At 41.2% G+C, this 24,141-nt stretch overlaps 1 protein-coding gene and 2 long non-coding RNA genes across 3 annotated transcripts; 2 read left to right on the top strand and 1 right to left on the bottom strand.

Moving 5' to 3' along the window:
- Positions 1-3,065: 3,065 nt before the first annotated feature.
- On the bottom strand, positions 3,066-21,213 carry CABP2 (calcium binding protein 2; the record flags this gene model as incomplete). Its single annotated transcript, XM_081328804.1, has 7 exons — positions 3,066-3,091; positions 8,784-8,931; positions 11,364-11,473; positions 12,939-13,073; positions 17,769-17,799; positions 19,195-19,365; positions 21,172-21,213. The coding sequence occupies 7 exons, from the start codon at positions 21,211-21,213 to the stop codon at positions 3,066-3,068; spliced, it is 663 nt and encodes a 220-aa protein (XP_081184930.1).
- On the top strand, positions 10,897-15,708 carry LOC308668748. The gene is made up of 3 exons (XR_014026583.1): positions 10,897-10,913; positions 14,789-14,957; positions 15,647-15,708. It is a non-coding gene; the product is annotated as an uncharacterized lncRNA (long non-coding RNA).
- LOC308668746 lies at positions 17,818-22,532 on the top strand. The gene is made up of 3 exons (XR_014026582.1): positions 17,818-17,954; positions 18,962-19,040; positions 22,521-22,532. It is a non-coding gene; the product is annotated as an uncharacterized lncRNA (long non-coding RNA).
- The last annotated feature ends 1,609 nt before the right edge of the window (positions 22,533-24,141 follow it).

Raw genomic sequence — 24,141 nt, 5'->3', positions numbered from 1 at the left:
CTTTCAGTATTTTTATTAACAACCTGTATTAATAAAATTTGTAAATAAAACTTGCAAAATAAGTAAAGTTTTATTAGTAACTTGCATATGTAGACCGAATAAATGCTTATTAAATTAGCAGATGACACAGGACTGGAAAGGATAACTCCAAAGAAAATAAAATTCAGAACAAACTTGTCAGGTTAGGGAAATGGGCTGAATGAAATTTAACAGAAAAATGCCAAAATTCTTCACTTCAAAAAAAACAAAATATGCAATTATAGAATAGAAAATTATTGGGTTGTTTATAGTACTTGTGAAGCAGTTTTTGGAACAATAGTTGATCAGAAGCTGAACATGAATTAGCAGTTCATCTGGCTATAAAAAGTCAAACGCATAACCAAATTATTATAGGTACCGGTAATAAGAAGAAATAGTTCCCCTTGTCTGCATTCCACCTGAAAGTTTCAGGCAAACTGAAACAGGTTCAAAGAAAGCCAGCAGAATTGGATTAGATTAGAAGGCTAGAAATGACATGGGAAGAATGCGAATTAAAAGAACAAGGATGCTTGGCCTTCAGAATAAAAGCTGAGAGGGGACATAATAGACCTCTCAAATATGATACTGCTAGTTCATATTCAATTAGTAATCACATAAAAGATGATACGTATATAAAAATTCAAGACCTGTTTTTAATGGAAAATGAATTTAAATTATAGGAGGGAGATTCCGATAGTTTTAAAAAAATGGTAATAGGAAGAACAGTTTCACAATGCAGTTACGTTTCTTTGCTCAATGTGTTCAGAAAGGGACATCTTTTGGAAATGTTTTAATTTGGATTTCTCTGGAAACCCTATCTTCACAGACTTTATTGGTCTGCTGCGAAATCATTGTGAAACTCTGAAACATTTTGGTACACACTTATTTAGGACATCATGCTGGGTTCTGTCTGGTGTCTTTGAGTGCATCTTAAAGCTCATTCTATATTCCCTGCAGGCTGTACGTTTTCAAAGACACAGTAGGAAAGCTAGTTCATCGTGGGTTTGTTGGTTTTTTTGAGGGAATTCTAGCAAGCTTCCAAGAGTTTCTAGGGTTCTCCAGAAGACTAAAAATATGATACAAAATTACTAATAAAATAGAATAATATATTTCTGTCATAGGCCCGGAGAGGAGACATTTAGTCATTGAGTTTTCTCCATGCAGGAATCCAAGTTAAAGCATCTCATATAAATCATTGTGCTGGAACACAACCAGTGAAAGGGAGTCTATCCATCTCTGGGTTATTGGTTCCACTACTAATCTGTTCTTACAATTAGCATATTTTTTTCTAATATTCAATCAGAATTGGTTTTCCTGTAACTTATCCATTGTTTTGTGTCATGTATTGAAGTGCAATCTACAAAGCATATGTTTTCATAGAGTGCATGGAAGAAGTATGTCCTCAAATTAGACAAAGAAGCAGTAATGTAGTTATATCCTTTAGCATTCCAGCTCCATCAAAGTACATACACCTCTGGATCGCAGATGCTACTTCCTGTGGACTTAATCAACATTCTTTTATCATCATTTTATTTAGACATTTAAACTGATTCAAGAGTAACCAGCTGCCTATCTAGGTCCTAGTAATTCTGTTTGGAGCCTTTCCATTTCTATCCTGCTTTGGAAGAAGAATTTATGACTTTATATATGGCATATTAGAAATGAGGGAATATTATTAATAAAGAAGAATATTTATAGCTCAAGGTTGACATGAGGGGTCTCTGGCGCTCTCTGAGCATGCTTGTTTTCTTGCAGATGTTTCATTACCAAAACTACGTAACATCATCAGTACTAGTAAAGAGTGCAGTTTGCTGTCAGCTTTATATTCTGATGGCTTGCCTGTCAGTGTTGGTGGGGGTGGTTTAGAGATACTTTGGTTGGGCTGTTTGCTGTTGGCTTCTTTGGCAGTTTCATGATTGGGGTATGTTTGTTTGATTGTTGTTTTGATGTTAACCTTGGAGTTAATCTATGGTGATCTGGGGGCTGATTGCTGGTGAAGAGGTGCTTGGGTCTTTTTGTTCCTTTTGGGGCTGGGTGTCTACTGAGGGCTGATTTGTCAAAGTGCCAGGCTTCTGGAAATTCCCTGGCATTTTTGGACTTGGCTTGGTCTAGGATGGTCACATTTTCCCAATTGAAACTATGGTTAAATCTGTCTATATCTTGTGAAATTAAAGAATTTTCATCATGTCTTCTGACTGCTAGTTGGTGTTCGTGGATGCTTTCTGCCAGTCTTCTGCCTATTTGTCCTACGTGGTATACAAGCATGGCATACAAGCCAACTAAAGCCCTTCAAAACATCCTAAGCAGACGAAAAGAACCAACAACCCAGAAGAAAAAATATGAGTCATTTACAACATACAATGTAAGGATTACAACAACCACTATGTAGGACAAACAGGCAGAAGACTGGCAGAAGCCAACAGCAAACAGCCCAACCAAAGAATCTCTAAGACCACTCCCACCTACACTGACAGGCAAGCCATCAGAATATAAAGCTGACAGCAAATTGCACTCCTTATCAGTGCTGATGATGTTACCTAGTTTGGGTAATGAAACGTCTGCAAGAAAACAAGCAAGCGCAGAGAGCACCAAGGACCCCTATTATTATTAATGCCACAGTGGGAAGCAAAATATATTTTGAAACAGAAAACAGCTGTTAGTTTGACAAATACAGACAGAACAATCATGGAGCTTTGTTGGTTAAGCCTGCTTAGAATGAACAAAGTGGAAGTTCAGTGTTACAGCAAACAGTTCACAAGATATGATGGCCTCTGAAATCTAAGAGAAGTTAGGGTTAATGTTCATGGCCACATTTAATACAGAGATCTGGTATTCCTCTGGTTTATGATCCACAGCATCCTTAAAGGTGCTGAAGCTGGCTGAACTTTCTGGATTTTAGGAATGGCTGCTTGGTTCCAGGCAGAGAACACAGGATATGTGGGAAGTTGTTTGCTGCCTTTTCTCCTAATGGCTGGATTGACTGAAGCTGGAATATATGGCAGTTGTCCCTCTCAAGGCACTTCATTCTTACATTGCTGCTGTTTTTCTCAGCGGGACATCATCCGTACAAACTCTACATGGAGAAAAGCAAGGATGTCAGCACACTAGGAGAGAAGAAAGAATGTATCATTTTTTAAACATTGCTTAGAAATAGGAATGGTTAGTTAGCTATAGATCCTCACTTTCTAATATTCCACCTCATTTTTCCAATACTGCAGTATTTCATCATGCTCTAGTTTGACCAAGAAACATCTGTAATGTACTGGCCTATTTATACAGTGTAACTGCTTGCTTGTGTTGCACTGTTTGCTAATTGCTTAATTCACATGTATGTTTTGTAACGGTTGCTGGGCTGGCCTAGACTGGCTGTCTCCAGCCAGTTAAGTAGGTTTTGGGCGGGAAACCATTGCTTTGAAACTATTGGTTGCCACCTACCGGCCAACTGTTTAAATAGCTGCGCAGCAGCTCCTAGTTGCTTCTGTTATGTTCTGACCTTCAATAAAGCCTGTTGCTGTTTGAACCTCCCGTCTAGCTCAATGCCTGCAAAGAACCAACTACACAATACTGGCAATGAGGGTGGGATGTGCTGCTTCCTTTTAAGAGCCTGAAGTCACTAGGGGGTGAGACCAGCGCAGAGCCTGGTAGGGAACAGCGTTCCCCCCCCCCATGGTATGCCTAGCAAGCCATGCTGGAGACCATCCCGTCCTGAGGATCCATCCCATGGCCTATGCAGAAGTCAGCAGTACAAGGCAATACGAGACATGAGCCGTGAAAACTTCTCACCAGGGCAAAGGTCAGAAAGCTTGAAGAGTTCGACGTGACGCACCTGGAGAGATGGTCACCCTACATTTCCCATGTAGAGAACTACATGCGCGCAAATCAAGTCAGCGAAGATGGGCTGAAGGCCACGACCCTCCTCTGCGTGTGCGGCCCAGCCACCTTTGATATCACTGAGAACTGGTCGCCCCAGCACTACTGGAGACCGACATATATGCTGACCTCAAGAAGAAACTGCACAACCATTTTGAGCCAAAGCTATTGGTGATAACGTGGAGGCATGCCTTTGGACAACGCGAACAACAACCCAGAGAGTTGGCGACAGAATTCATTGCAGCGCTTCGTCAAGCATCGTGACTGCAACTTTTCTGACTTAGAGGAGCGACTAAGAGAGCGCTTAGTCTGTGGACTCAGGAACAGAGAGCTCCAACAAAAACTCTGCTAAGGAGATTCTCTCACTACAAGAGGCCTTAAAGGAGGTAATGGCAGACAAAACCGCCAGAGCCGCCGTGAAGGCATTGCGGCCCTCCAAAAGTGCCAACTACAGAAACCGTCCACCACGAGGACACCAAACGGTCGGAAGACACTGACTCCAACCACGAAGTCAACAAGATTCAGCGGCACCACGGAAGGGGAACGAGGCCATCTGACAAGGCAGTTCTGTTCCCAAGGTGTTTGGGCTGCAGAGGCCGCCATCAATGCATGGATTACTGTTTCAGAACAGCCACGTGCCGGGTGTGTGGAAAACCAGGCCACATTGCCGCTCTCTGTTAAGGTCGCCAGAGGGACCGCCAACTGGACGAGCCATTCAGGAGAGGTACCGTGGCCCTGGGGCAACACGAAGTAGGGTTCTGCTCCAGCCGTCAGAGCGTTTTCCGCACTGGTGCCCACCAACCTCTTAAACAGAAGTTGCAACTGCAGGTCGAACTTCAAGGAGTTCCATGTAAAATGGAACTGGACACAGGCTCAGCTGTGTCCATCATCTCCATTGGAACCTTTTGGCACGTTTGTAGCTGTAGTAACAGATGGGTCAAGCTACGACCATCTAATATTTTACTCACTGATTTCCAGAATTCCAGAGTGGCGGTCAAGGGCGAGGCCACACTTGTGGTGAAATTCAAGGGGTTTTCAGGCCCACTAGATGTTATTGTGGTAGATGGTCAACGTACGAGCCTCATAGGGATCGATTGGTTTGATGCATTGGGCATCCAAGTAACCGGCATTCACTGAACTCAAACGACAGACTTGTCTTCCATCTGCAAGGAATTTGCAGGTGTTTTCGGCCCAAGTTTGGGACTACAAGGGCCCTCCGATAGCTTTTAAAGTTGATCCCCAAGTCGTGCCAATCCAGGTTAAGCCCCGCTGTGTGCCATTTGCATTAAAGCATAAAATTGATGCAGAGCTGGACAAACTTGTCAGTCGGGGTTTTGCAGCCCGTAGACAATGGAGAGTGGAAGACCCCCATTGTAACGCCACTCAAGGCCAATGGAGAGGTACGAATATGCTGATTACAAGTGTACCATTAAGTGGGCACTACAGCAGCACGCGTACCCTGTCCCAGTCATCAGCCACATTCTGGTGTCGTTGCAAGGAGGCTGCATGTTCGCTAAATTAGATTTAGTGCAGGCCTATCAACAGCTGCTGGTGGACGAGGCCACGGCAGCCGCCCAAATGATTGTTACACATAGGGGGGCCTTCAAGGTTGAGCGCCGTCAATTCGGGGTGAGTGTAGCCCCAGGGATTTTTCAAGGAATCATGGAGCATATGCTCAAGGGTATTCTGGGGGTCTGCCCCTACTTCGATGATGTACTCATCGCTGGGGAGTCCACAGAAGTTCTGGCTGAGCGGCTTAGAGCCGTCCTTCAGCGGTTCCGTGCCACGGGACTTAGATTAAAGAAAAATGCAAGATTGGGGTTCAGTCTACAGAATTCCTTGGGTTTCGAATCGATGCCAAGGGCATCCATCCTGCAGAGTCAAAGCTGACAGCGATTCAGCTGGCACCAAACCCCAGGTCCAGCGGAGAGCTTCAAGCCTTCTTGGGCCTCCTAAACTTTTATGATACATTCCTCCCCAACAAGGCCGCAGTGGCAGAGCTGCTACACCAGCTCTTAGACAAAAACACTCAATGGCAGTGGACCAAGATCCACAATAGGAGTTTCCAGGCAGTCAAAGCGCTGTCCTCGAACTCAGTGCTCACGCACTTTAACGAAAAGCTGCCAGTTTGCATCGCGTGTGATGCATCCCCATACTGGGTTGGGGCTGTGCTGAGTCACTTGGCGAATGGGAAACAGTTCCCATCGCATATTACTCGAGGACCTTGTCCTCAGAGGAACGCAATTATGCACAAATTGACAAAGAGGCCTTGGCCATCGTGGCCAGGGTAAAAAAGTTCCATGACTATTTATATGGGAGGTAGTTCATGGTCTTTACTGACCACAAGCCCTTGCTAGGCTTATTCACAATGAACAGGCAGACACCTCAAATTCTGTTGCCACAAATGTTGAGGTGGTGTATATTCCTTTCGGCCTATGACTACAAGCTGGTTCACAAACCTGGCAAAGAAATGGGCCATGCAGATGGCCTTAGCAGATTGCCGTTGCCGCACATGGAGCCAGATCCGGCTCCAGCTGCAAGCATTTTAGCCATACAGGACTTGCCAGAGTTTCCCCTACATGCGGGAGACGTCGCTGCAGAAACAGCAGCCGACAAAATTCTAAGTCACATGTTGGCTTGGATTCACACAAGATGGTTGTAAAATAGCGGGGGGGGGGCAAGTTCCACAGTTTTTTTACTCGGAAAAATGAGCTTTCATCTCATAAGGGGTGCATCCTTTGGGGCAGTAGGGTCGTAGTCCCCAGCTCACTCAGGCCCAGGGTTCTCTAGTCTCTGCACGAAGGCCATCCAGGCATCGTCTGGCTGAAGGCACTGGCGAGGAGCTACCTCTGGTGGCCAGGGCTAGATAAAGGTATCAAGGCCCAAGTACACAGGTGTTACACATGTCAACAGTTCAGACTGGAGATGCCGCAGGCCCCTGTCCACCGATGGGAGGAAACGCACACACTGTGGTCAAGAATCCATGTAGATTTTGCCAGGCCCTTTCAGGGACAGTTGTTTTTAATAGTGGTCGATAGCCACTCTAAATGGTTGGAGGTGGTTCCAATTCCCAATATGACTACTGCAAGGACCATTCAGGTGTTGCGGTCACTGTTTGCAATGCACGGGCTTCTGGACATCATAGTCTCTGACAACAGAGCCCAGTTCACCATGTCAGAATTCCAGGCCTTTCTCAGGGCCAAACTCATAAGGCACGCCACGTCGTCAGATGGGCAGGCAGAATGGATGGTTCGTACAACCAAAGATTCCCTCAAACGCATTACTATAGGGGACTGGTAGCCCAGGCTGGCTGATTTCCTGTTATGCCAGCATACAATGCCCTGCACAGCTACAGGCAAGAGCCGTGCAGAGCTTTGCTGGGGCAAGATGCTAATAACCAAACTGCACCCCAATAGAGTAGACTCCGACACGGCACGGCCAAAGGCACCAAGGAACTTACAAGTGGACCGGGTTTGGACCTGGAATTATGGGCAAGGGCAGTTGTGGGTGGCACCGAAGGTTGTTAAGGTGTCAGGACAACTCTCCTACATGGTGGTCCTGGAAGATGGGCGAGTCATTCGCCAACATGTTGGATCAGTTGCACCAGGGGCTAACAGAGCAGTCGCTGACTCAGGACTCCCAAGAGGGACAGATCTTGAGGCTGCAAACCCACATTCCAGCAGAACAGTTTGTATGCTCTGAGCCATCGTGCACAAGAGAACAGGGCCGGGGCCATAAAAGCGCTTCCCCCAGGAACACAGACTGGATCACAGGAGCTGGACAGTCATCCGACACCCAGTAGCAGCCCTGCTGATGTCGCAGCACCTTTAGACTTTGGGTTGGGCCGACTGGGACTCGAGTCGTTTTGACTCCACCGAACCACAGAGCCCAGGTCTACCCAGCACGGCAGGCGAAGGTATCAAGGTATCAACTCCAGGTAGACCAGGAGTTGCCGGTGACCCCCCCCCCCCAACGCTTTGAATGAGCATGAAGACCTCCCCAAGCACATACAAGATTTTGTAACCAAATGAATGTGTGTGCTATCCAGGGGGAAGGAGTGTAATGTACTGGCCTATTATATGTTGTAAGTGCTTGCTTGTGTTGCACTGTTTGCTAATTGCTTAATTCACATGTATGGGCTGGCCTAGACTGGCTGTCTCCAGCCGGTTAAGTAGGTTTTGGGCAGAAAACCATTGCTTTGAAACTATTGGTCGCTGCCTAACGGCCAACCGTATAAATAGCTGCGCAGCAGCTGCTAGTTGCTTCTGTTATGTTCTGACCTTCAATAAAGCCTGTTGCTGTTTGAACCTCCCATCTCGCTCAATGCCTGTAAAGAACCGACTACACAACAAGATGTATATGCATCAATGGACACCCTCCCATGAAAGAAAGAATGAAAGAAATATAAATACATCACAAAGAGGCAACAGAGTTTTATAGGAGCAAAATCTGATTTTGCCATTTTTCACTGAGTAAAAATCTTCACTGAGTAAAGATTTAGAGCCAAGCATTGAGTTCAAATGTTTATCTTCTCAGTTAAAATATGCCTGCCAATAGGAAAAGATAAAATGCTCTACAGTAGTTGAGTTTAAAAGGATGCATTGCTAGGCTTATAATATATAGGCATTCTAGTTAGAATTTGCTGTTTTGAAATAAAACAAAAATCTTAGCTTTCAAACTGTCCCTTTTTGACTTTATTGTCTATTAAACAGAAATCGGTAGAGAGAAATACATTACCTCAAACCCCAGTATATATTTTCTTCTGCCAGCCTGTTCAATATATTCCTTCCCAAAACCAAAACCAAGTTCCAAATAGTCTCCCGGCTTCAGTTTGGACATCCCACTCCATTTATAAAATACTAATTTTCAATCCCAAAGAACTTTCCCTGTCATACCTTCAAAGTCCACAAGACCATCCCCGTTCAAATCAACATCCTGCAGGATCTCATCCATCTCTTGGTAGTTCAGCTGTTGCCCTAGGAGCTTATGCATTGCTTCCCGTAGTTCAGCTATGCTGATCTGCCCATCACCATTTTTATCAAACTGGAAGGAGGAAACACACACACCTTATTCACTGTTCATTTAGCTATCTCTCATACTTCTCCAGTCTCATTTGAACCCAGTATTGTTTTCTGTTCTTAGCTGACTTAATCAACGATGGCAATTGGTCTAGTAGTTAAGGCACTGGGCCAGAAAGTGGGAAATCATGAGTTCAATTCCCACCTTAGCCATCAAAGCCAGCTGGGTGATTTTGGACCAGTCACTCTTTCAGTCCAATCTACCTCACAGAGTTGTTGTTGTGGGGAAAATAGGAGGAAGATGTGTTGGATATGTCAGCCACCTTGCGTTATTTGTAAAAATGATAAAGGCAGGAATTAATATGTTAGTAAATAGTAGATTAACACAAGACAAGACAAACTATCCTGATGTATACATCCTGTCCATCCAAACAGGCTTGCATAAGCCAGATATTTCAAGCAGCCACAAATAATTACATTACAATGTATAGTCATGTGAAGTTTGCAAAGTCAAAACGAAAATCATGTCTGAAAAAGCATTCATTACATCTAGGGTAGCTGCTGCAGTTAAAAAGTATTACTTAAGAAGGATTCAGAGAATTTGGAATGGGCTCAGAATAGGGCCATGAGGATGATTAGGGATTAGAAAGTACATCTATAAAAAGAGATTGAAAGAACTGAACGTTACTCTTGAGAAAAAACAATGATAACAAAGTTAAATTCCTAAAATAAGTTAATGTGCACAAAAAGGTCAAAACCTGTTTTTTTCTCTCATTCCAGAATCATAGACATGGAAGAATGCATTTAAATTACAGGAAGGGAAGCCTTACTCAGTAACAAGAAGAGCAGGTTGTGGAATCATTCTGCGAGAGGGTGAATTTCTCTGTGCTGGATGTATTCAGGCAAAAGCTTGATAGTTATAGTATATGTGAGATAAAAAATTTTAGGTTTCTGCATGTTGCAAGAGAATGGTTCCTAATGGCCTGAAAATAACTACTTTCTAATTCTACTTTCCCTGTTTAAAATGGCACCATAGTCTCCAGTTACTACACTAGATAAATTTCTCTGCCTGCAGACTCGTGATTTATTTTCGATGAAACCCCAAATATAGAGCATCCTTAAGAGTTTAGCATTTCATTATTTCCTATACCTAGATGATTCCAGTAAAACAGAGAATACTAAGGAGGGTTCTTCTTAATTTCACAAGTACTTCATTAGTTTCTCTATCTGTTTTCTCCAATGCCTTGTTGGTCTTACTAAGAATTATTTTGATACATAAAGAATATGCCCTTATGTCAGCTTTATCAAAGGAAGGGGGCAAAGTCTGAAGGTGGGGCCTTAGCGTGACCTAGAAGACTGTCAAAAACAAACAGCAGTTAAAGTATGGAGGATATACTTCTACCTTATTTATTAGTCAAGGAAAATAAAAGAAAATCAATACCCCTGAATTTTCCTCAGAGTTCTGCAGAGGAAAACCTGGTGGGTTGAAGGTTTCTTATGCAACAACAATACTTCAGAAAGTTAAAATATAATGGTAAAGTTATTTCTTGCCTAAATATCACATCTATGCATATCAAGAGTAAGAGAGTTACTCAAAGATATTTTACATAGTAAGAAAGAACTTAATTAAAACAGTGAAGATTTGCTTCTTTTACAAATTGGCCTTAGAATTATTTTTTTAAACAGTGGACGGCTTTAAAATAATCTCATCTATCCTAAAGGAACAACAAGATATTTCTTTTTTACTTCTGCTCATGGAACCTCTGTATTTGTGTAAAGCTGGAGAAAAATCTGAATAACAGGGGCCTTTGTTTTCAGGAATGAGAATAACCCTCCAAGTCCTTGGTGTCATTTGGCACATCTAGCAATGACTAAATCATTCTCTCTTCACTTTGATATTGAAACTAAAATGAAAAAGTTGGGATATAATTTCTGGTGTCAGTTTCTTACCTTGTGGCTTGATTCTTATTTATTTTTTAGGCTGATGAAACATTGATCATCTTAAAGGTACACATGCCATTTGTTTAAATCTTTTGATGGTTGTTGTAAAGATATTGCCTAACTTAAAATTGTGAATATCCATTATAAGGGGGGGGGGGAAAACAAGGCAGCAAACAATTTAATCAAAATTAAACACCCATAATATATAGTTATCCAGCACTCCTTGCTCACCGTATGTGATCATGCAATTTGTCACATATGACTTCATTTGAATTCCTGGCTTTTCCCACTCTATGATTCAGTGTGATTTGCTTATTTATGGCTTAGTGTGTTGGCTCAACTCATCCAGAATTGTTTTGTAAGCAACAGTTTATGACTGAAACAGGGCAAATGTGGTTTATTCAGTAAATCATTATTAACATATTCAACCATAATGCATTATGGGAAGATAGCCAGCATACATGTAATACTATCAGCTCTGATCCTTATAACTGTAACTTTATAACTGTAGCTCACCTCTCGGAAAGCATCCCGCAGCTCTTTAACCCCGATCATGTCTGCTGTCTCTGCCAACAGCTTAGGGCCCATCAGTTCTACAAAGTCATCAAAATCCACTTTTCCTCCAGCTGTAGGCATACAAAAGCATTTTCAGAAGAAGCAGGGCAACACAAAGTTAAATATTTTATATTGTGAGCCAAGGCCACCTCACACTGGAGAAACTGAATTTCACCTGTCTAACCACCATGTCCCCCAACAGAATTCCCTCTTATGTGGATTCTGTGTATTTATTAAAAAAATATACAGGAGTAAAATGATTGTTACCAATATAAATAGTCAGAATTTGAACCCTTTTAGAAAGTCTACACAGTCAGTAGTTTTTCCTTAGCACAACCATTTCTACGTTCAGGGCATCTTTAATGTGAGGCTTCTGTCCTCATTTGAAAATAGTTTTGGCCCCTGCCATCCCACTCCATTGTCTATGTTCAATAATCTGAGCCAGTATTTTCAGCTCAGCTGCAATAGCAGCATGGGTAGTATCCATCTCTTGCTGTTTGTGCATGGTTCTTTTCTTCATTGATGAGAATTCTTGCCTCACCCCTCCTCTTGAATTCAAGGCAAACCTCTGTTTGAAATGTATCCTCTAAGGAACTTTTGTTTCAAGGCAGTCACTGGGGGGGGGGGGGAGAGAAACCTAAATAGACCCCTGGAGCTTTGTACTCTGCTTGTCTCTGCAGAAAAGACGTGAAAAATCATTATTCTTCATTTCACATCTGCTTGCTTTGCCTGGGTTACAGGACTCCTGGGAACACTCACAATGGTCTTGAAAAAGTCAAAACAGCATGGATCAATCTTGGCTGAGTTCACCCATTTCAGCACAGCAACCAACCACCATGGTTAGAGCTACTGGGAAAAATGCCTTTGTTTGCTGCAAAATGGCTAACATGCTACCCTCGCAGTATCACTTCACAATCTTTTCAGCATAATCCAGGGCAAAGATTTAAGATTTGGGGTTCTATTAATTTGTTTAATTTATATACTATCTTTCATTTAGCTGCTCACAGTTCTGTATATATTATGCCCACCTGTCATTTTTCTCCATCCTGAAAATCCTTTGAGGTGGATTGGGCTGAGAGACAGTGATTGGCTCAAGATCAACTTACGAGTTTCTTGACTAAGGAAGATCTTGAAAATGGGTCTCTCCTGTGCCAGGCCAGCATTTTAATTGCGAGACCACACTGACTCTCAGTTTTGTGCTGTTCTTCGTTTTCTCTCCATTAATACCTCCCTTAATACCTGTCAGCCTGAGATATTCCTAGTCAAGGTAGCAGATAATTTCAAGGATGCTATTCATAACAAGGTGGATGAAAGATTGGGAGGGATCGAGAGAAGAATGCCCAGTAAAAACAATTCAAGAATGAAAGGCAGTTAAAGGCTAGTGCTGATTATAATTCCAGCACTCAAAGATAAAGAGAAGGGAGAAAAAGCTCAGAATCCATATTAAATGTAACTGGAAGACATTTCTCAATGTGACATCCATTACTGCAGAATATTCCTTAGGCATTAGGTTGACTTATAGGAAAAGGTACATACTAATTTGTTGAGATAATTCTATGAGTTCCATTTCAGTAGGCATGTAGCCCATGGTTCGCATGCATTCTCCCAAGTCCTTATAACTGATGTAGCCATCACGATCTTTGTCAAACTCCTGAAAAGCCTCCTTGAGCTCTGAAAAGAGAAAAGTTGCTATAACAAACTATCATTAATAGGCAGGCGAACCCCTATCCCACATTCTGACCCACAGTTGCAGCCTGCCTGCCAGTCCTTATACCAGACAACAAGATGCAGCCATTCTCTTCCTATAATTGTATAGTTCTTTCAGCGAGGAATCCTTTTCATTTGAAATATGTATTTTCAATAGCTCTGTTTTATCTTCTTGCCAATGTAATGGGCTGTGAGAAACCTTGGGAAACAGCAAGAAGAATCACAGCCTTGGCAAAAGTCTGATAAGACAAAACTAAATCTAGAAGAAAGACAGGGATGGAGAAAGCACCTCAGAAGGGACTCTCCCTAGTTCTCTGGTAATTAAAAGGAGGGGGCAAATGCCTTCAGACTTGCAAGGTTTTGCAATATGGTAATTATCTTACAGTAAAGGTAGTATTGGTACTCATGGTGTTGGTTTCATACGTGGACCAGCTTGAAGAGCTAACAGCCACTGAATATCTTACCAGTGATTATTTAAAACTGGAAAGTGATTTTCTCTTTCCTATTTTAATAACATTTTATTCTAGACAAGCCTTGTGAGACTGATGAATCTCCCAAAGGGGTGGTATTGATTTCCCTACGGGTTTTTTCCCATGTAGAATTGGATACCTCCAATTCTACGTGGGAAAAAACCCAAATGACCAAAGATCTACATAGAAACACCCGCAAAAACCTCAGAAAACACACACACACACACACACATATATATATATCCTTTTATTATCTAATTAAGCACATGGTCTATGGGGGCCCTATCTTTCTCACATACCACATAAAATTCCTCTGAAAAATATTTGATAGTACCATGGTTCCCCGAAAATAGGACCCAACCGGAAAATAAGTCCTAGCATGATTTTTCAGGACGCTCTTAATATAAGCTCCCCCCCAAAAATAAGCCCCAGTTAAGATTGTCAGCCAGACAGACACATTTAGTGCCGTATTTCGCTGAATATAAGCCCTAATGCATTTTTGGAGCAAAAAATTAATATAAGACCTGGTCTTATTATCAGGGAAACACAGTAGCACTAACTACCAAGCCACCATACCCAGACAGAAGAGTGTGTAGTCAAAAGAGTTTCAAAAATAAGAGGTTAATACTTCCAGTCTTTTATCCTATGTGTTCAGCTCTGTTGATATAGGATCCCAATAGCACTTTATTTAAACATATATGGGGCAGCAATCCAAAATTGCTACAGCCAGGCACACTGGCTGAGGAATTCTGGGAGTTGGAAGTCCACAAGTCACAAAAGGGCCAAGTTTGAAGACCCCTGCCTTAGTTCATAGCTAAACTCAAAACAGTTACGTCATAGCAAAGAGGAAGCCTACAGGAAAGAAGATAGAACGTTGTACAATTAGGCCAGGAATGTATTAACAAGGAAGATCAGCAAAAAGAAGCTACTCTGAAAAGCTGAGTAATTAGCTCTCAACAAATGAACTAGCAAACGTGGAAAACCCTTAAAGTCAGGGCTTTTTTTCTCATAGAACGCTCAGAACGGAGTTCCGGCACCTTTTATGGATGGAACCTTGTAGGGTAGGCGGCGGGTTGTATGACGTGTGAGTTCTGGCACCTTTTTCTTTTACAAAAAAAGCACTGAAGTTATCACTGGTTACAGATAATCTCCTTCCCATGCTGAAGGGAATTGACAACTGGCAGATGACCTGAATATGTTTTACTGTAGGTTTGAGAAGAAACCACCATCAACTATTGCCACCCTCTCCATCTGAAACACAACAGCCAAGTCTCCTACAACTGACTCCATCTCTCTGGGGTCCCCAACTCTGGTGATCACAGAAAAAGATGTATGAGGTTTATTTCATAGACTAAAGCCTGGAAAAGGCCCAGACAAGGTAACTCTTTCTTGTTGAAAATTTGTGCTGACCAATTGGCCCCCATCTTCACCCATATCTTTAATAATCCCTAGAGATGTGTTATGTTACTTCTTGCTTCAAAAGTTCTACTATAACCCCAATGCCTAGAAAACCCTCCATTAAGGAGATGAGTGACTACAGACTGGCATCTGTAGTTATGAAAACCTTTGAAAGGCTAGTGCTGGCCCACCTGAAAACCATCACAGATCCACTGTTAGATCCATGACAATTTGCCTATCAAGCAAATAGATTGGCAGATGATGCTGTTAATATAGCACTACGCTACTTCTTACAACATCTTGAATCTCCAAGGACCCATACAAGGGTCCTTTTGTAGACCAGGGTTGTCAAACTGCCAGCTCACGGGCCGGATGCGTCATGGCGAAACTGCACCCACCCCATTGCCGGCAATGGAAAAAAAGTCACGATATGTTATGACACGTCACATGACGCGAGTTTGACACCCCTGTTGTAGACTTTAGCTCAGCATTCAACACCATCATACTCAGCTAGCTGTACGTGACCACACTTATAAGTGGATCATAAGCTTTCTAACAGATAGGAAGCAGAAGGTGAAGCTAGGCAAAATCATATCAGATACCTGTACAATTAGCATAGGTGCCCCCCCAGGGCTGTGTGCTCTCTCCATTATTTTTTTCTCTCTATAGCAACAACTGCATTTCAAAAGATTGGTCTCATTCAAAATGAAGATGAATCGGCATACAGATGGGAAGTTGAACAACTGGCCCTACCACCTCTTACATACTAGACAATACAGTATCTACAGTAGAGACCTTCAGGTTTCTAGGTTCTATAATATCTCAAGAGTTAAAATGGACACCTGGCATCAAAAATGTCATCAAAAAAGCACAACAAAGAATGTTCTTCCTGCGCCAACTCAGAAAGCTCAGACTGGCCAAGGAGCTACTGATACTGTTCTACAAAGGAATTATTGCGTTTGTCATTTGTACTTCTATAACTGTCTGGTTTGGCACTGCAACCAAACAAGACAGACACAGACTTCAACAGATGGTTAGAATTGCAGAAAAAACAATTGCTACCAACCTGTCTTCCATTGAGGACCTGTACAACGCACAAGTCAGAAAGAATGCTGTGAAAATATGTATAGACCCCTCACATTCTGGATATAAACTGTTTCAACTTCTTCCCTCAAGATGACGCTATAGGGCATTGCACAGCCAAACAGCCAAACACAAAGACAGTTTTTCTCCCATGCTATCACTCTATTAAACAACTAATTCCCACGACACTGGCTATGCCCTGGGATGTCAAACCAGCCAATAGGCCTGTATTACTTATTATCTTTCTCATCTGTCCTATACCTATTTCCTTAGATTCTTATGACTATAACTTGTTGTATCTCACCATTTATGTTGATTGCTTGTTTAGTATTCTATTATGATTTATATTGATTGCTTTAGTATCCTATGAGTATCACTGAGTGTTGTGTCTATAATTTATAATGATTATATTTTATGATTATCACCTGTTGCTTGTATGTACACTAATAGCTTATGCACCAGAGACAAATTCCTTGTGTGTGTCCAATCACACTTGGCCAATAAAGAATTCTATCTATCTATCTATCTATCTATCTATCTATCTATCTATCTATCTATCTATCTATCTATCTAATGAAGATTTACACTTTAGATCTTAGGAGACCCTCTTTAGACAACAATGTGTATTACTTCAGCTGTGAAACACACAGTGAACATTTCTAGCCAAAACCATAATCTTTCCAAGCTTTACAATGGCTCTCAATTCTTGATATGTTAGAGCAAAAGCTAAACAAGACTGAAGTTGGGAGACAGTCCTCACACCAGAGGGAAAAAGAACCTTTTAATTAAGAATTAAAATGATCATTAATTCATTATCATTAATTAAAGGGTAACACCACCTCCACTACAGAAATAAAATACACTACATAAATAATAATAAAATAAAATATAGATGCAATTGGATAAAACACAATGTGGTTTTTGCACTCCACATTTATTGAGGGGTATTTATTATCTATATAATTTGTGCCATTGATTTAGTCTGCCTGCCATTAAAAGTAATCTCAATAAAACAAGCTCATGAGCCCAGGCAAAATGGTAAAATGATAAAAGCAAGCAAAATTAGAACTACGAAACTTTTTACAGCAAAAATGACAAAAATGCACTACCATACGGGATGATGAGGCCTATAGTGGCACCACCTCCTTCTAACCCCAGAGCAATGAGAGAAGAAGGACAAAGGAGGTCTGGCACTATCTAGTAACCATTTTCCCCCCACTTCAGATTGAGTTTTGAGGGCTGTTCTGAGACTCCTTTGGAAGTGAGAGGCGCATTGAGAAGGAGATGAAAATACCTTAAATGACACCATGGAATGAATTCAGTCTAAGATTAAGAATTGTTTTCTTTCAGAGGAGGGGGGCTTATCAAAATAAAAAGGGGAACGTCATATAATGACTAGTGTCAAGCCCTATGCCAAGGGTCTTCAAACTTGGCCCTTTTATGACTTGTGGACTTCAACTCCCAGAATTCCTCAGCCAGGCACGCTGGCAGAGGAATTCTGGGACTTGAAGTCCACAAGTCATAAAAGGGCCAAGTTTGAAGACCCCTGCCCTATGCTGTCCTCAGTGGCCAGCTTATCACCTGTTTCTGGACATGTCTTTGAAGAACTTTCTCAGCTGCCTGCAGGGCCCTAGATTTCAGATCAGAGTACAGACTAGCCAAGCTTGAAAAGACCTTAAAAGGAATGAGAAAGTATATTTCATTTTACCTTCAATTTCTTCCATTCGCAGCTTTCGGTCCTAAAGGGAGAACAAGAGTAGAGGCCAATGAAAAAACAAAACAGACACAGTTTGCCAACTGACGCTTATTTGAACGGCTGTTATATCAAATTCACCCATCCATTTGGAACCTTCCATTGGGCAAAACAGTGCATCATAAGGCAAGAAGTTTTGAAGTAAGGTACCTCAAATGGGCTAATTTAAAGAATGCATCCAGAATCCAGGATCTGTTATTGTGATTTAAATGAAATTTCAAGGATCTTTCACCAGTTGTATTAGCAAAATCGTGGCCACTGCAGCATTGCTGCTGTTTGCCGCAGCCATTGTGATTGTTATTTCCAACTGCACTTTCCAAAAACCCATAGGATACATGGGTGCAAGGAAAAATGAGAGGGATATACCAATTGGCTGGCAGCAAGGGATGACAGGTGATTGGTGATTGGTTGTTTTGGAATCAAGGCTGAAATTTAAAATCTCTTAGTGGGTGGTGAGGGAAGAATGAGAAGCGATTCAGATGCCTGCTGGTGAAGTAGGGCTGGATGGCGGGGGGGTCAATGTAGAGGCAAGGCCCCTTGGGGATACACCAGGATGAGGAGCACAGGTGCAATTTTCAATGCAGTTCATGACAGTCTTTCTTTCCACCCCCAACAACAACCCAGCAAAGTGGCAGGTAATATGTGGGTCAGCCAAAGAGAAGGAGGAGATTTTTTTCCAGCGCTTTGCTGGGAATGCTGAGGGGAGAAGAAAGAATGCCAGTCTATATTATACATGGAAAGAAGGATAACCCAATGGGTTACGGGTTCTAGTTCCTTTTAAAAATGGGTGTTTTGTGGACACTGACAATGAGCAGGTAAAGTTTGGAAATACCGGTATGTTAAAAGGGTTCCCCTCCTAGTTGGAGGATAGTTCAAAAGCTGCTATTAAAAGATCTATCTGCTCTTTGTGGGGTCTCAAAATAGGAGATTGTCTTTGCCATGAATTACCAAGTAACCTTAAGAGCTTTGTTTTTCCTCACAGTCTTAGCATCTAACCCCACTAATTTCACTTTCCTCTTTTATGGCATGGTGTAAATAATACTGATTTATCTTTTGAGGTTATTGTAGGGCATGCAATAACGTAATGTGCATAAAATGGCTGGATATCGATATATTCTTATTATTAATTAATCTTTCTTGTTTCCTAGCTTTTGACATAAGGGCAGTGAAGTCACTGAAGGACACTTTATACATGCATGGGTTTATAATTTGTTTGCAGAAAAGATGGTAAGTGGAATTTTCAAGGGAGCAGAAAACTCTGAAATGAGCTAATTCATAATTGAGCAGTGGCAGATAAGTGAGTGGAATCATTCCAGCAGGACAAAGGGTCATTGTGGAAAATGGAGATAAGTGGAAGCTACAGCAGAAGCAGAGTACGTACGATCAATGTGATGGCGATGCTCTGGCGCAAGAAGATGCAGGCTGGCCCCACCAAACCATGCAGCATTGAGTAATTCTGCAAAGATGGATACTGTGTGCCATCAGCTATTTCATCCAGCTTGCAGTTAGAAGAGGTTGGGGAGTCAAAAGCTTCTGAGGGTTGCTTATTCTCTTTCACAATAGCCTGCAATTAGGTACGTTTGATTAAAAGCCCTAGCGCCTAACCTATCACACCCAAAGGCTTAAGGTTCCTAACTCTTGGAAAATTCTAGCAAAGGAAAGAATGTAATGGAAAGGAAAGAATAGACAGGAAGGAAAAAGGAAAAGCATACAAAAGAAAAACAAAGAATGACACAGAGATGTTATTAGCTGAGAAATGCTGAACATCCATCAATACAGGGGTCTTCAAACCTGGCCCTTTTAAGACTTGTGGACTTCAACTCCCAGAGCTCCTCAGCCATATACATATACCAATGCCTCAAGCGTAGAAATATAGATCCTAACATTAACACATTTAAACCACCACAGTAGGTGTGCTCATTTTTCCTAATAATCCCTCTGCTTTTTGTCCTACATATTGTCCCTACAGATTTAGACTGAAACTCAAGGATTTGTGGTTTTGTGAGGAGGGCAAATGGATCTTTAACAAAGTTCTCAGCAAATTATGTTTTTTTCCTAACCAGATATCGTGCATGAGTGTTACATTCAAACACCTATAATTTCTATTCAGCAATGGATATAAAAGTTAAATAGAAGTAAAACTCATTCTTAAACTATGTAGTAAGATATTCCTTAAATGTCATTAAAACAGGGTGGTGTAAAGGAATGCCCTAACTCTCACATAAGCACACAACTTTCAATTTTTCAGAGTCCCCACCAAATCATCAGTTTTAATTTGACAAAAAGGGGATTATGAAATGATATAGTGCTTACTTATGCAATTCTTTACTGAAGCAACATAGACTGAGATAAAAACTGGGCTGACCTGTTCGTGTGAATTTGGTTACAGAGATCATCTCTCTCATGATTTCAAGTTTCTTTTTTTTTGTTTAGCTTTGGTTGAATGTCTTCTTTTTATACAAAAATTGCAAAAGTTACAGAGTGCTTTGGCGATTACATGACTCTTGACAACAGGCAGAAACCTAAGCCTATAGATGACATTACCTAACATGGTAATAAAACGTCTGTAGGAAAACAACCAAGAGAACCACAAGAATCCAAAAATTCAACCCTGAGCTACATAGACTCTCTATTATTAGAGCTAATTTTTGTTTTCAACATACACGTTTTGTTTCCCTCACTGAACAATTCACAACATTTTCTCTCTTCCATTCTGTATTCGGTGTCACCCTTTCCTTTATTTGATAGTCTCTAAGCAGTGTACAGAAGTGGCATGTAAATACTGGAATACAGATTTGCTCGTCTTCCATTCTTCTCACCTAGTCATCAGGAAGGGAGATGACTGACCTTGAGCAAACGCAAGAATGTGGGAGTGAGCATAAACAATGGGACCAAGTTCCAAGAACCAATATTTTCTGGTCCTGGGTTGCAACTTTTTCGTTCCCTCCATTCAATGGATGTGAGAAATAGACCTGGCTGCTAAGCTAAGGATTAAAACAGGGAGAAAGGAAAGGGCCATTTTCAGCCTCCTGAATTATTCTTCTTTAAAACATTCCAACGATTGGCAGAATTTGTACCTAGAGCTAAAGTATCCTGGGGTGATGCCTCAAAGCTCATAAGTCTGACATAGGGCAAAGCAAAAAAATTTTCTACAAGCACTCACCAAATGGGGAAATTTTGCCATATTTTTTTTTAAAAAATCAGATCTAAAATTGGGACATTGATGGACAAACACAGCAAAACAAGGAAAGTAGACAAACGTGTGCTGAAAAAGCCACATGCAAGGAGACAGAAATAAAAAATGGGAAAGCAACAGGATGAAGAGGGCCCCCCCACCCCTCCATCTTTTTCTCCCTACCTTGGAGAGATGCTTGCCTAGGGTTTTGGTGCAGTTGCCCATGGCTTCTAAGGCCCCCCCATCCCCACAGAGCATAGCATTGGACTGGAGGCAGCTGGCGCTGATGGCAGTGGGTTTTTTATAGTAACAAGTGATTCTCTTCTAGGAGGTTTAGTCTCTTTGAGGATTTTCAGGGTTTTTATTGTTGAATATATCTAGAATATTAAGAGAAAGTAAATGGAGGGGGAAAGGCGTAGAGTAGTACCATAATCCTCAGGATTATGCAAAACTCTATAATAGATGGTGCTGAAGCAGAGAATGGAGGGCAAACAGGCATCTCTTCCTCTGAGCACTGCAGTATATCAGGAAGAAAAACATTATCCATGGTCTGTTCCTCTTTCCCAAAAACTCCCTCTCAGAGACCTGCAAATGGAGAGTCCCTGGCTCATAAACTGACCTTCCTCTCTCTTAGAGTATATGTGGACATAATCTCCTCTGTGACAATTGACTATATTTTGAAATCTTTGCACCAAGGATGGGCTGCTTCCATTGAGTATAGATGCTGTAGCATTACCGGCATCATTGGACGTACAAGGTAGCACATACATTATCAAGACTGTCAGTCAAATGTATCAACTGCCCACAAGATCTGAATGAGCTAACAGAATCCACTGTAATTTAGACCGTCAAGGCCATTTTCACTAGAGCTGAACAGTGATTCTTAACATCTGTTATAAATAACACTAATTCTGGACAGAAATTGGGAGAGAGGCATTGCCAATGGAAAAACTATCTCTTGTCTAAACAATTCCCTAGTGAGAAATAAAACTACAATCATAGCATTTATGAAAATTGGTACAAGTCAAGGGTTTGTGTAAAAAGCACATTTGGATCATACAATCCGATCAACTTTTGTGAGTCACAAAAGTATGCAGAGAAATTCAGGCTTGTTTGTATAAGTATTTAAGGACTTTCTAACACAAAATAGTCTTCCCCTACTTGTCGAAAATTGGAATATAACACAGGGGAAAGGCCCAAGTTTAGGTTAGAAAAAATAGAAAGCTTTAAGAGTTAAAATGTTACCCCAGAGCAATCACATTCATTGACTCACTTCATCTGTTCAGAGACAATTTGCAGAATTATACAATGATCAAATAACTATAACAAATAAAGTAATGGAGTCTGCCCATCTTGCTGGCCTCTCCTCTCTCCTCTCCTTTTTCCCAGCATTATAATCTTCTCAAAAGAGCAAACATAATATATCTAAAATATAATTTCAGGCAGATCAGTTGTGTCTCAAGTGAGAACTCTGGGTTGACTTGTTCAATAATCCATTTGTTTACTTTCTTGACTATCTATGGTTTTCTCAGTAAACATCTCCAACCACAAAATTTAAAAGCATCAGTACTCTTTCTGTAATGAGAAGGAAGGACTCACTGGAGAAGAGCCTCATGCTGGGAAAGGTCGAGGGCAAGAGAAGAAGGGGACGACAGAGAATGAGGTGGCTGGATGGAGTCACTGAAGCAGTAGGCGTGAGCTTAAATGGACTCCAGAAGATGGTAGAGGACAGGAAGGCCTGGAGGAACGTTGTCCATAGGGTCGCGATGGGTCGGACACGACTTCGCAACTAAGAACAACAACAACACTCTTTCTGTGTTGCTTCTTCAAAGTCGAACTTTCCTTTCCACAGAGTGTCACAGTGTTGAAGCCATTTCCTGCTCAGTTCTAATCACTGCAGGTACTGTATAGACACATCCTGGAATCTGAATATGGTTTTTCCCCCCATAAAATAGGATTCATTGCTACTTTACCAAGACTAGTCTGAAGCTGTCAGCCTTCCTAGGTTGATGAGACAGGAAACATGACCAGATGAACTAAGTCTAGTTTATTGTAAGGTTACATTAACTAAATCTGGCAAGTCTGAAAGTACAGATCTCCCACCATCTCTTTTATAAACTGAGTAGTTAGGAAGGTTCCTTACTGATTCTCTTCACATTATGCAATTTTGGGCTATGCCCCCTCTTATCCAATCACTCCCTAGGCAGTAACTCTTCCCCAATCTCCCAAGGTCATTTCCTCATACCATTACAGAGTCATATTTCTTGATTGTTGGGTCCTTTGCTGTTGATTCAGTAGATCTTAAATTATTCACCAAAAAGTAGTATTTCAGATGTGTTGGTGCCCATTGTATTTGTATAGGCAAAGAATGAGTAAAGTATGTGCTTCTTAGAGATGTCATAAAAATAACACTTCTTTAAAACATGTTTTACAATGTCCTAAAGTTAGCATGTTCTGCGAAGAAGTAATTACATACATTAACTTGATTTTGAGACAAAGGGAAACAGATCAATCAGGAATTCAACGTGCAATCATTTTATTCAGTTCTTAGATAAGTTTGTGCAAATTTGGGTGTTGTTTTTTTTTAGAGATGACATGGTTTTCAGGACGCATAGGACCCTAAAGAAAATCAACAAGGAAGCTTCACATATCACCCCATTTTTAGACTGCATGAAGCAGCATCAAAACCAATACAGACTGGCTTAACTAAGAAAACCAAGAAAAAACTAGCATGAATGCATAAAGAACTTTCTGACCAATTGAAAGAAAAAAGGGACAAGTACAAAAAAATGGAAAGACAAATAACTGAAGCAGAGTACCAACAAATTGCCTGAACCTGCAAAGTTGAAATTAGGAAATCTAAGGCTCAAAATGAATTAAGACTTGCAATAAATGTCAAAAACAATAAAAAACTTTCACACATTAAAAAAAACGTGAAAAAAGTCAAAGAAACAATTGGTTCACTAATGGGAGAACATGGCTAGGAAGTAATGGGCAGTAGAGAGAAAGCAGAACTGCTTAATTCATTCTTTGCATCTGTCTTCACTCAGAAAGAAAATATAAACCAACTTACCAAAAACAAAATCATAAAAGACAGGCTAGGAATGCAAATTAAAATAAGCAAAAATAGGGTAAGAGAACACCTGTCAGCTC

This window comes from Vipera berus (genome assembly GCF_964194415.1).
Source record: "Vipera berus genome assembly, chromosome: 1".
In the NCBI taxonomy this organism is placed as follows: Eukaryota; Metazoa; Chordata; class Lepidosauria; order Squamata; family Viperidae; genus Vipera; species Vipera berus.
This window is presented reverse-complemented; position numbering and strand designations above follow the sequence as displayed.